The sequence below is a fragment of the Biomphalaria glabrata genome, chromosome 15 (assembly GCF_947242115.1).
Source record: "Biomphalaria glabrata chromosome 15, xgBioGlab47.1, whole genome shotgun sequence".
Lineage (NCBI taxonomy): Eukaryota > Metazoa > Mollusca > Gastropoda > Planorbidae > Biomphalaria > Biomphalaria glabrata.
Window position 1 is genome coordinate 6,316,543 of NC_074725.1, and position 12,799 is coordinate 6,329,341.

At 32.5% G+C, this 12,799-nt stretch overlaps 1 protein-coding gene across 30 annotated transcripts in view; it reads left to right on the plus strand.

The window, feature by feature from the left end:
- LOC106055813 (muscleblind-like protein 2a) overlaps window positions 1–12,073 on the plus strand; it is a 293,711-nt gene extending 281,638 nt beyond the window's left edge. For all 30 annotated transcript variants that reach the window (XM_056012958.1, XM_056012960.1, XM_056012962.1 and 27 more), the window contains 3 exons: window positions 887–1,173; window positions 2,400–2,484; window positions 3,186–12,073. In XM_056012958.1, coding sequence (XP_055868933.1) covers window positions 887–1,173; window positions 2,400–2,484; window positions 3,186–3,304 — 491 coding nt within the window. In that variant the 3' untranslated portion in view covers window positions 3,305–12,073. The remainder of the gene's footprint in view (window positions 1–886; window positions 1,174–2,399; window positions 2,485–3,185) is intronic.
- The last annotated feature ends 726 nt before the right edge of the window (window positions 12,074–12,799 follow it).

Consider the following 12,799-nt stretch of genomic DNA (forward strand, 5'->3'; position numbering starts at 1 on the left):
TCATATAAACCTTTATTATAGAGTCATATAGAGCAGTAATTCTCAAACTACTTTCATAGGAGGGCTCACTGGAAGCTCAGCTATTTGACAGACACTTTCTTAGTAAAGAGTATGTACTAAAAAAAATATTAAAAAGTAATATCTTGACGCTTACTGTTTGGTATGTGATCATTTCAGTATTTTGAGAACTACTGTTGACACAGATAAGAGCTGTTAGGCCATTGAAATGTTTATATGCTGTATATTAGTTGGAAAGTATAGTTGAAATATAGTTGAATGTTTGAATCATTTAAGATTTGTGAATTGTTCTTCATACTTTGACTGTAGATAGCAACTGACCAACACACTAAAATGTGACACAGCTCACTAACATTTGACAATTTAAACTAACAGAGCACACCTGCATGTGTTTTAAATGTTGCATGTGTAGATATAAACATTACACAAAAAGGTTTGATTATAGTGTATTAACCAATTAAATTAACATATTATTGCACAATTAATGCTATTAATTTTGTCTGCATGTTGTTATTATTACTACATTAATTGTAACATTTTGCTTGGTTATAATTATCTGGATTAACCCAATTTTTTAGTTGTTTTTTTTTTAAGTTAATGTTTTTTTTGTGTGCATACTCATTTGATTTTTGTTTCCTCCCTTTCACATGCTTGCCCTGTACTGCATGCCACGCCAATGTGCTTTCCTTGTGTTGCTGGGCCTGTATTATTCTTCATAAACCTTATTTGCCTCTTTTGAAATAACCAAATCCTTGATGCCCCATACAAACAAACAAAAAAATTTTTAATTTGACCTTAATGAATGCTGATCAAAATGTTTCACTTGGTCTAACTGTGATTCAATTGGAACTCCATCACTGCTGTTAAGATACTACACTTTTATACCCAACTGAAAGTAGCTTACCCCACCATGTCCAGCCCCCAGTGCTGACTTCAGCACTGGGGCCCAGCCTCATGCCCTCCACCTCTCCCTCCATTACCACCAACAGCGCCACCTCATCATCGACCATGACCGGCGGCCACAGCATCCCAGCCACTGCCACCCCCAGCAGCATGTTCCTGCAAAGCAACGTCAACTCCAGCAACAGTGTGGTTCGTCTCCCTAGCCTCCCACATAATGCTTACCATGTAGAATATTTTGGAAGTAACAAACAGGTATTTGTGGCCCCACTAACATCTTCTCATCTACTACCTCCTCTGTTGTTTTTTTTTTGTTGTTTTTTTTTCATTTCTACATTCTTCCTTTCTCTTTCTTTCTTTCTTCATTAGAATTATCATTAGAAGCTTAATGCTGAAAGGAAGAGTCACTTGAAAAAAAAAATACATAGGCATCACATTATTTAGAAAATAGTTTTAGAAAGAAGATAAAGAACTTTGCTATCAGGAACATATTTACTTTGCACTATGAGCAGAATTCTTTGCCTTCCTTAGTTGGCGATGCACAACATTTTTCTCAAGTATTAAAGTAATCTTACTTTTACACCATTACAAGTTTATGCCTTCTGTGTAGGTTACACTTTGAAATTGCAAACACACATGGACTAAACACTAGATCCTTTTCTCATTGAAGGAAACAAATAGTAAATCAAAATTGGACATAGAAAATAAACCTTGAAGCTAAAAGAAGATCTGTTTAATTCCCATATTAATATCTTATAGAAACAAAACAAATCCAGTAAAAATTCTAGTTCTATGACTAATGGCATATTTTTCTTCTGTCTAGAGAAACGATGCATTCAACAAAAATATTTTTGAGGTGTTGGTTGGGACAATTTATTTGGTGGTAAATTTGGATATAGTGGCCAGAAAAGGTTTATAAGTATGAATTAGCTGCATGGCTTGCAGGCCTCCTGTAACTTTCTATTATTTATTTCTCATTATAGCAGCTTAATTTAACCAATAGCCAAGAATTGAATGTAGAGATCAAATTGAAACATGTATGTGATATATATATATATACAATATAAAAATGTATGAAACTAAAATAATAATACTAACATAAACTCAATACTGTATATACAATGAAATACAAAACACTAATCACTTTAATCAGTTGTTGTTGTTTTTTAATTAATGCTTTTTAAACATTGGTATTTGCTTTTGTTTTGGTTCATTGATATTTCATTATTGTAGAGACTTTAACAAGGACTTTTTTTTTCTCACTGCTTACATAGTGAATCACCACCATGTTTGTTTGTTTTTTGTTTTCCGCATGAATTTAAGTTTGGCTGTTTGAAAACAAATCTTGCATTTAACTCTAAAGATCACTTTAATGTTGTATCTCAGTGTTGTGTCTTCTTGTGTGTGTTAGACATGACCTTTTTTTTTTTTTCACTTGTGCATCTGGAATCTAATGTGTTTTATTACTTTGGCTGTTGTAGTTGCGGGACACCCTCCCAGTGTGCCAAGATTTTAAGTGTGGGCAGTGCACTAGCCCATACTGCAAACAAGTGCATCTTTCTGAGGGTAAGTTATGTCAGATCATTTTCCAATTTTTATGTTCACTCTTAAGGATTTAACTCAAGTGAATGTTTGAAGCTAAGATATTGATAGTAAAAAAAAGTATCCCTTTCATCCCTTGTGATCTTTAGGGCTGATGGTGTAAAGATCATCTGCTTTTATGGCCAGCAGTTAATGAGGGTGTCATGTGGCCAGCATAATGACCAACCACCTTTACTTTTCCCAACTAAAGTTAGGTACTCATTAGAGTTGGACAGACTCACAGCATCCTAAAAATCCAGAAATCCATTTGCTCACTGAGATTTGAACCATTAATCCCTCCGTTCAAAAGCCAAATGCTTTGCCACTCAGCCACCACACCCCATGAGATATTAGTAATAGGTTTCAAATTTTAATGCTTGATCAAAAACCTTTCAAAATTTGTTTTTAGAGCAATGTGTTTTTAAACTCTCTTAATTAGATGCTGTTTTTGATAGAGATTTGACTATAAAAGTTATCAATCAAACCTTATTCAGTGTTTAAATGTATAATTGATGATACCTAAAGCTTTTGTTTCATTAATTTCAAAGTCATTTGAATCCTATTTAGAAACCATATCTAATTGCTACTTTTTAAAGTGACTTCCTGGTCTATGCACAAGTGATATTTGTTTGTTAGGGTTATGTGTTTGTGTTGGATGTAACATAAGTGTTTCTGCTCTTTCTTAGACTATGTAGAAGTAAACAATGGATATGTGACTGTCTGCCGAGACTATGCCACCCGTCAATCCTGCAAACGCTCTCGTTGCAAGTACTACCACATTCCTATAGACCTTCCACCATCTTAGTCTTTGTGAGACTTCATTAATATCAAACTAAAAAATAGAAATATGTTAAAAAGGAAATATACCTTTCTGATGGAAAGTTAAAAGCCCATTTGGCAATTTGTTTAAAGAATTGCCAGGACAACTAACCTTAAACTATGGAAGATGTCTGTATTCCTCAGTTGATACAAGAGAAAGAAAAAAAAAAGATTTTTTTTTTAATATGAAAAAAGTGATTTCTTTAAGGAGGACAATTTTCAAGTTGACCTTTGAACTCTACCATGAGATGAACTCATGTGTATAGCCATAAATTGCCATATTTCTGTTCAGCCCCTGAATGACCTGATGTGCAGCCTGCATGGGTCCTATTTGGTGCATACCATAAGCCTTTGTGGTCCTCTCCCCCCTCTCTCCTCTCAAGTTTTAGTTGAAGGCCTTAAACCAAGTGATGTTATCAAAAGACTTCTTCATACTGTTGATGTTAACATTGAGATTGCTACTTGTTACATTGATGACTTGTGAACAACAACTATTCCTTTCTATTAAATGGTGTGTGTGTGTGTGTGTTATGTGCTTGTTGTATCCCTCCCCCACCCCTTTTTTTTCTCCCCCATATTAACATGCAGGCTGCACATGAGGTCATGAAGGTCATGGCTAAATCCATGTCATGTCATTCTTATAGAATACTGACATCCACTTGTTCATAGTCTTCACAGTGGTTCCTTTTTATCTGAACATTTATATGAACTTTATTTTTCATTCTTATAATTGTATGTGTTTAACTATTCTATGGAATTGTACATTGTTCTTTGATATAGATTTGAGTCTTTTTTTTTTTTTTTAATATTAATACAATTTTTATTCAAAATGTTACATATGTTTAAGTATAAATATTCAAACAGTGTACGCTATATTTCAACTTCAACTTACAAAACAGACAGAAAGTTGTAATCTTTATATGAAGGACTATATTTATACATTATATATATATATATATACATTTATATACATGAATATTTTAAACAGGGTTCTCAAGTTATCCTATAGAACCTCATGTATCCCATTTTAAACCTTAGCAGATTCTTTTGTGACATTTTGACATTCTGACCTACTAATGGGAAAGTTATGGCCTCACTATTTCTAAAGGCTCTGAAAGGCTAGGATGAGTAGTAAAGTACTATGCTCAAGACCTACACCTTCTTGGGTGTAGTACAGACAGAATAATCTTGTTCACCTTCACTAGAAGGTCTGATGGTAAACTTTTGCTGGCTCTGGTCACTATATCTATGGTGAAGATGATCAATGTATCCACATTGGCCCTGATAGTATATCTATGGGACACAGAAGCCTTGGGTATTGAGATGGCCACTGACAATGCTGCATGAGTGTGCTCTGTTTATTTTTAAAAATTTCAATGCAGTATTATTAGGATAATGTGGTGCTCTCTTTTATATTTACAATAACCCTAAAACTTGTTGATACTTTCTTAGACACTTTTCAGTGTAGTCTAGCTTTTTTTTTTTAGTCCTTTTTAATAGTGGGAGAAGCTATTTAAAAATTGCAATGCATTTCTGAATTAATACTAAATATTTTAGAATCTGGGCTAAAAATGTATACATTTTTAAGTCAACATTTCTATGGTTTTAAATCCATTATTTTTAACACTGTTTTTGTAAGTAGTGGACTATGTCCCAATAGTGACCTGTCTTTCTCACAAACTCTAGAATGCTATACACAACATTTTATCAGGAGGTTGAGTTTATGTACATATATATATATACATATATATACATTTTATGTATTAACTGTGGAGTGTTATAGATGTTTTAGTCTTTGGGAGATGCTTGTGTGATGGTCCTAACAAATCTTACAATTCCATTCATAGACTTAAGAGTATATCAGTCAGTTTTTATATTGTCTCTAGGTTCAATTCTTTGAATATATTGTTTTAACAAAAAGTTTTTTTAAAATATAATCTTGTTCAATGTTGTTATTTTATTTCTTTCACTAATGAATTGTTAAAATGATTTTTAATGTATAACCTTTTCTGACATTCTTTGAATGTCCACTGACATATATAACAAGTATTAATTGAATGGTTTTCCTCTTGCAAAACATATCATAATGAACGAATTTGGTTTTTGTCTCTAGTTTAACCTTCAGGGAGTCTTTAAGTTAAATCTGAATAGTTTATTCCTTATTTAGTCATTTGGCTTTATGGCAGAGAATGACTACTCTCATTTTTTTAGTTACTTAATGAATCAGTCTTTGTGCTCAGAGCCCTAAAGAAATAATTGATAAAAAAAAATAATTTGAGAATGGTGAAAAATAAATGAGATAAAGAGAGAAAATGAAAATTTCAGTTTTCAAGGATAAAAAAAAAATGTGGTTGGCAACATTTTCATCGTAAAATTAATTTCATATACGTTGATTGGTAATTACTTAATCATTTATATTTAAATGAAATAGACCAGGTCAAGAAATTTAGATCCAGGATGGGGCAAAACTAGAGATGAAGTCTGGTGGGATGTATGTCAAGAAAGCTCCCTAGGGAAAGAAGTCAATTTAGCTATTTCCCATGTAAGCATGTTGTTTGTACTATGGTCATAGAGTGAGGAGGCCTGTGTGATATCTCTGAAGTAGATAATAGCTCTGTAGACTTATATCTAGCATGTATGAGTGATCTGACAATTTTGTGTATGGTTTATTATTAGTTGATGAGTATTGAATGTAATAGAATCACTACTAGTGCATTTATTTCAACAATTCCATTTTTTTTTTCAAAACAAAGTCTTTCTTGTGTCCTAGCCAGATCCATCCAGATCTTCTCTCTAAAACCATTCTTGTGGTGACATTAATGTTATTGTTTTCTTTCACTTTCATCACAAAACTTGGCCTCATGAACTCTAGACCCTGGTCTATAACAATAGTCACTCACTTAGTGCTACAAACTGACACCATTGTTTTACTCAAGTAACATAAAATTTTTTTTTCTTGTTAATCATTAACTGTTTTGGTCTTTTTTTTTCTTTTTTTTTTTTGGAGGATTTATTTTTTCATAAAAATGTTCCTATTATCTTAATCTGTTATTTAAAGAAAAAAAAAACTTGACAAAGTTTGGATTATCATATTTTACACAAATATGTTTTTTTTTTTAATTTAGTAATTTTAGTTTTTTCTCTTAGGTGTGTACATCATTTAGGATAACTTAAAATTCTAGAGTGACTTGGCCAGGCATGTTTTTGAACATTATTATTATCAGTGGCCCAATGTTGTACTTGCTGTCCATTGGATATGATGACCTTGTGGTCCAATGTTGTACAATGCCATTGGATATGATGACCTTATGACCCAATGTTGTAATGCATCCAGTGCCCCCTCCTGAAGTTTAAGGCTCAATCTCAAAATAAATAATGAAAAATTAATGTCCTGCCATCTGACACTAAAATCTGTTACACATCAGCCTAAACACATCATGTCAATTTTCCATAAATATTTTATATGATAACCCTTTTTTTTTTTTTTTTTTTTTGTATTTTACATGTATGTATATTTATATAAATATATATGTGTGAGTGTGTTTATAATTAGTGTGTGTCTTGATTCACTTACCAAATACTTGTGCCATGCATTTGTTGATTATTAAACAAACTATTGAATGTCCAATGTTTATATACATATATATATATATGATTTATTATTCTTTGTAATCATGTTGTTGGTTTTGTTTTCTATGATTAAAACCCAGATACTTAGTTGTAATGACAGAAAAATAACTCCCTACTGCCAGCAACCCGAGTGCCTGGGGTCAAGTCCTGACTAACAGCTGTTGGCTTATAGCAATTCTAACTCAGCCTTATATGTGACCTTCTTATTTTCTCTTTGAGCTAATCTGTGACCAGCAAGTAGATGCTTTTCCTTTCACACTTTTTCCTTTGGTTTGGTCAACACTTCTTTGGAAGGAGAACATTCAGGCAACAGGAAGTGATCAGAGAATCCTGGGATTTCAAGAATGGTAACTACAGCCTTGGACTGACATCAAGATAAAGTGTTCATTTTTGTGTGTCTATGTCAGTCTTATTATGAGACAATGGTTTCTTTTGTTTTGCATTAGAATGCAATGTTTTTACTTTGAACTGGCTGATTTCTTTTCACTTGTGATGTGTTGACTCTTGTTTTCTCTACTTAGAAAGAGACCTTTTTTTTTGTTCTCTTATAGATAAAAGGTTTGTTGTAATATTTATATGTGTTGGATATTTAAAAAAAAACAATTCTACAATTGTATCTAGTTTTAAGCATATATATCCTCTGTCTTTAATACTTCTGTTAACATAGTAGTCAAGGAATTTGTGTGGTTTATTGACTTGAAGAGATCTAAATTCACAACTTTTGTGTGACAGTAAGACAACCTCTATGTCTGTCTTAGCTAGTTACACAAAATTGTGTCTATAGTCTTTTGTTTCCTTTTTTTTAACTGATGGAAATACTTCATTAACAAAACATTGGGCTTGGCTCAAATTTGTCATTAAATTATGGTCTATGTCTATATAGGATTACTATCATTAGAGATTAGTGTGGTAAATGAATTCCTAAGCATTGTTTTGACAACTCATCATGAGCTAAGCCATCTGACATTGCTGGTATTCTATATTAATGTTTTTTTAATCTTTTAATTCAATTCAGAAAGTTATGTTTACACTAACTTAGAAAAGTTGAAAACTTCAATAGTCTAGAATCACACATTCTGTTGCCTTAAGTTCAGCCACAAGTTGATTGTCCAGATGGTTTTTAAAAATTTAGTTAAAGTTAACAGTTCATCAGTTTCCATGTCAATACCAGGCATATACAATTAAAATCTAGTTCAATACCTTTTTACTGTGTTTATGTACTATAGTAATGCATTAACATGTGTTTATATCCACTACAGTGATGTGACTTTCTCTTTTCGTGCCCTTTGTTCTGTGTAGTCCATACTACTATAGTCAAAACTTATCTAATCTAGTATTTTCACTTTGTCATTGTGGGTGTGTCTGTTCTCTTTCTACTAATTGTTTTCATTAGAATGATTTCATTTTCAAGAGATTTATCATAGGATGTTAATCTTATTCATATATTATTTGTTGATGATGTTCAATTTTTTTTTTTCATCTTGTTTGTAATATTGACTGTTGTATGAAGATGTATTTCTTTTGTACATTTGTTTTCAGAGCCCTCACATAGTGGGTCCTGTATTTGCTGAGTGATTTTTTTTTTTTTTTGTAACACTGTATAGCAACCAACAATTTTGTACTGAAGAAAAAAAAAAAGATGCATTAACAATCTATTTATATGAGTAGATATTCCACTGGACATATTAACTGTTGATAAATATAATACCATTGCACAAGGTGGTGCATGACCTTGTAGCTGTGTTAACCTAAATACTTTAGAAGCATTTTTTTTTCTATTAAATTATTTGCTCATATTTCAAGCTATATTATGACAAAACCTGAATGTTTCAATCTCTAGGAGTCTTATTTATGCCGCTTAACAAAGATATCGTTTTTGTTTGTGTTTTTTTTTAATTTTTGCATTCAAATTTAAGACAAAATGAAATGCTTGAATGCACAGGAAATAAAATGTTTGTTAGTTAGAGTTTAGGATGTGTTGAATGGGCCAAGTTGGCCTGTTTATCACACTCAATGTTGCACTAGACAAGGCAGTTTGTCCTGTTGGTGACAGAATTGATGCACTGAATGGGCCAAGTTGGCTTGTTTATCCCATTTTGTGAAGCTGTATTCATACTTACTATATTGATTTGCTAGTTTAATTTCATTGCTTTGCATTGTATGGCTTTCAGGCTTTTGTTTGTTTTTTTGTCTGTAATGGGTGTTAATGGACTCTCTACTTGCTGTTCAATGGACACTCTGTACTGTGTGCTACATGGGCTCTCTGTGCCGAGTGCTACATGGGCTCTCTGTGCCGAGTGCTACATGGGCTCTCTGTGCCGAGTGCTACATGGGCTCTCTGTGCCGAGTGCTACATGGGCTCTCTGTGCTGAGTGCTACATGAGCTCTCTGTACTGAGTGCTACATGAGCTCTCTGTACTGAGTGCTACATGGGCTCTCTGTCCTGGGTGTTCACTTGATGTTACATACACTCTACAGAGCTTACACCAACACTCTGCATAATTTAGGATATTTCTGGGCCTCAGCAAACTCTTGCTTATTTCCCTTTGGCCTTCTAGAATTGATATGCAAATGTATGCTTATATGAACGTAGGGCTCAGTTATTTCTATAAATATACTTTGATAGTTGGAGATTTAAAAAAAAACAAAAAACATTTATTAAATAAAAAATAATCATTAGAATTAAAACCTTCAATCAAATGGAGATCATATCTACCATCTAGTGTTAAACTTAAATTAAATATGTAGGTCAGGTTAAACTTAAATTAAATATGTAGGTCAGTTATGTCATTCGCTCTTATTATTTGGTCTATTCCTAGAGACTTAATTAGACTGTTATTAGTTGCTGTTGTATCTATTGCTATAAATTCAGAGTTGAAACGCTAATCTCATAATGTAGATGGAGAGATACATGGTTCAAAAAAAAAAAGGGGAGGGCTAACTTGTCTGGAGTACTATTACTTGTACATCATGAGATTAGCAGCAGAGTGAATGCCCTTTAAACAAGCTCATGTTGGCCCAGAATGGGCATGTTTATAAGGCTGGCACCTCTCTGGCTTGTATATATTGGGCATGAACGCAACATACAGAGCTGTTCACAGTAGAATTAAACATCTATATACAATGTGCATTTTATTGATAACATAGTAGACTTTAAACCTTCAACCAAAAACCAGCCTACACAATGTGGGCTCATCCATCTTAAAGCCTCTGGAATGTTTTTAAATTGATAACAATTTATGTAGATTTTATGCAATTTTTTTTTTTAAAGTATAGGTCTGTTTAATTTGTAAACAATTGTCTTTATTTAGGGGATAGACTTGTACAAAAAACTATGTGTATGTATTGTGTTTACTTCTAGTTGATACTGTCATCAACACCTGGCACTGTCATGTCAACATGGTCAGGAAACTAGATGACATTTTTTAAATATTGTTTTGTCATTTATCTTAAAGAAAAAAAAAGTTTAAAAAAAATGTAATAAACTGGAAGAAGATGTCAATGTGTTGTTCATCTGTTGCTTTGTTTGTGTCCGCATGCCACACACAGTAGGGCATCCTCACATCAGACATACATGCTAGTCAGCAGGTTATAGCAGTGGTACCACAATGTTGTGTGCTAGAAACCTAATCTTCAAGCTTCAAAGTCAAGTATACATTGCTGTTTGAAATTCTGTGGAATTGAACTATTGAATAGGAAGATACTGAACTAAGCTTAAGGGGTTCTCAACTTTTGTGCTTTAGACTCCTATGAGTTTCTTCATGCTCCCACCAAGCTTTGAAATGTGTGGTACAATGTTGCTGAGCATAGGGTTCACAGAACTTTCAACAACACTGTTTTCCCATTGCATTTAAAGCTTTGTATCTGCACTAGTACAGTCCCTCAGCTGCACAGCTTGTTTGGTGTTTCAACTCTTGCACATTTCATAAAACCTTAACTCCAAGCATCACATTTGCCACAATACAACAATATATTTTTTTTATTCAAATTCCCATCACGCTCTCAACATGCTTTATCTGCCCTTATAAAAATGAAATGAATTGCCTCCCTTTTTAGTGCTCTCATGTAATCCAGCTTTGCTTTCTCACTATGCTGCTTGACTAGTTTCCAAGTGCTTTTATTATTCCTAGTTATTTCTATATCTGCAGTTGAAACAAATTTTGTCATAATCAGGCAAGTTTTTTTTTTTTTGTTTATTTTTGTAAACAATCTAATAAATCTTTTTCAAACTGGTGCTGAGACTTAATGGACAGATCCATTAGTCAATTATTTTTTGTAAGGTTTTCATTTGTTATATTTCAACAATTTTTGTTTAATCATACCTTCCCAAAAAGTTAAAAAAAAAAAAAAAAAAAAGCATATTAATAACTATTCATATTATCATTGATCTCAAGAGCTAGAATGTTTATTTTATTCAAATGAAGTAGACTCAAAAAAGTATTTAATCACCCCACAACATCATCTCTTTTGAGTTTCTTCTATTCATGACAGGGGATATATATGAAGCAATCCCATGGAACTTCAGTTTTAACACACACACACACACATGTAAGATGGACGATGTGTGTGTTTGTGTGTTGTTCATGACAATGTTATCTCATGTGTGTCCATTGTTAATCCACACCCCTGGAATCTTTCAATTAAGTATTGTTGATGAGAACTATACAAAGTCTTAGGAGATAGACTTCAAACACTTTGTTTTAACTATACACACACACACACACTGACACCTTTTTTACAACAGCAGACTTTATAATGTTTATGATGATTTTTGTAAGAATCAAGGAAACATCTGACGGGAAAGGGGACCAGTTATTTTTAGTTGTTCGTTTTACCCAGTTCTCTTTATTATAAAAAAATGCAGTTGTTTGACGAACATGTTCAAAAAGTATTGTGTTCTTTTTTTTATCAAAAGAAATATTAGGGGCTAAAAAAAAATTTTTTTTAATTGATAATTAACTTTTAAGTGTAGTCCAGAAACTGAGACAAAAAATTCAACTTCTGTTGTGAATGAGTGTACCATGTGACATACATTTCTTTTCTTTTTCATTCATCACATCTTTATTTTTATTCTTTTTTTTTAATTTTTTTTTTCTGTGTAATAAACATTTGTTATCAATTTGTACTTCGCAGTCTCCAGTGTTTGCTCATTTCTGGTACTAATACATATCTAATGCTACTACAAGCCATACATTAGCCGCGGGTCTTCATTTGCATATCACTGTCAATATAGTCACTGAGAGTGTTTTGGAAACTATTAAAAGAAATAATAAGAAAGTGAATGTAAAAATAGTATGAATGGAGCTAAATCCATTTTTTTTAAATAAAAACATTTGCTTGTAGGTCTACATATATATTTAGGTCTAGATACTAGATGTAGACCTACTGTTATAGAGTGAATTCAAGGGCTCAAGAAGCTTATTAATTAGTGTATGTTAGTATATTTAATATCCCCCATATAGAGCCTCATGTAGCCTGTCCAATTACAGTGTGTTTACATAGCAGTGTGCACGACACATGAATGGGACTATTAAAATGCATGTCAACATGCAAGCTATAGTGAATAAATGCTTTAGAAACACAAAATTTGTGGGTTAATTTGATTAAAGTATGAAATGAATGGACTTCATTTTGTATGTTAATGTGTTAAAGTAGATCGTTCCTCTTTGAATTAGATTTAGAATTAGTTATATCTAGACTGTCTAGAGGCTAGACTTACATGTCGGTTTCGATAGATGAATGGGATTATAAAGTACGTCAGGACGTCTAAATTTGCAGATATAAGGAACGAATTTATGTAAAAATGCTTTTCAAAGACATATTTAAAACTTAATTTTATTAAATAATGAAA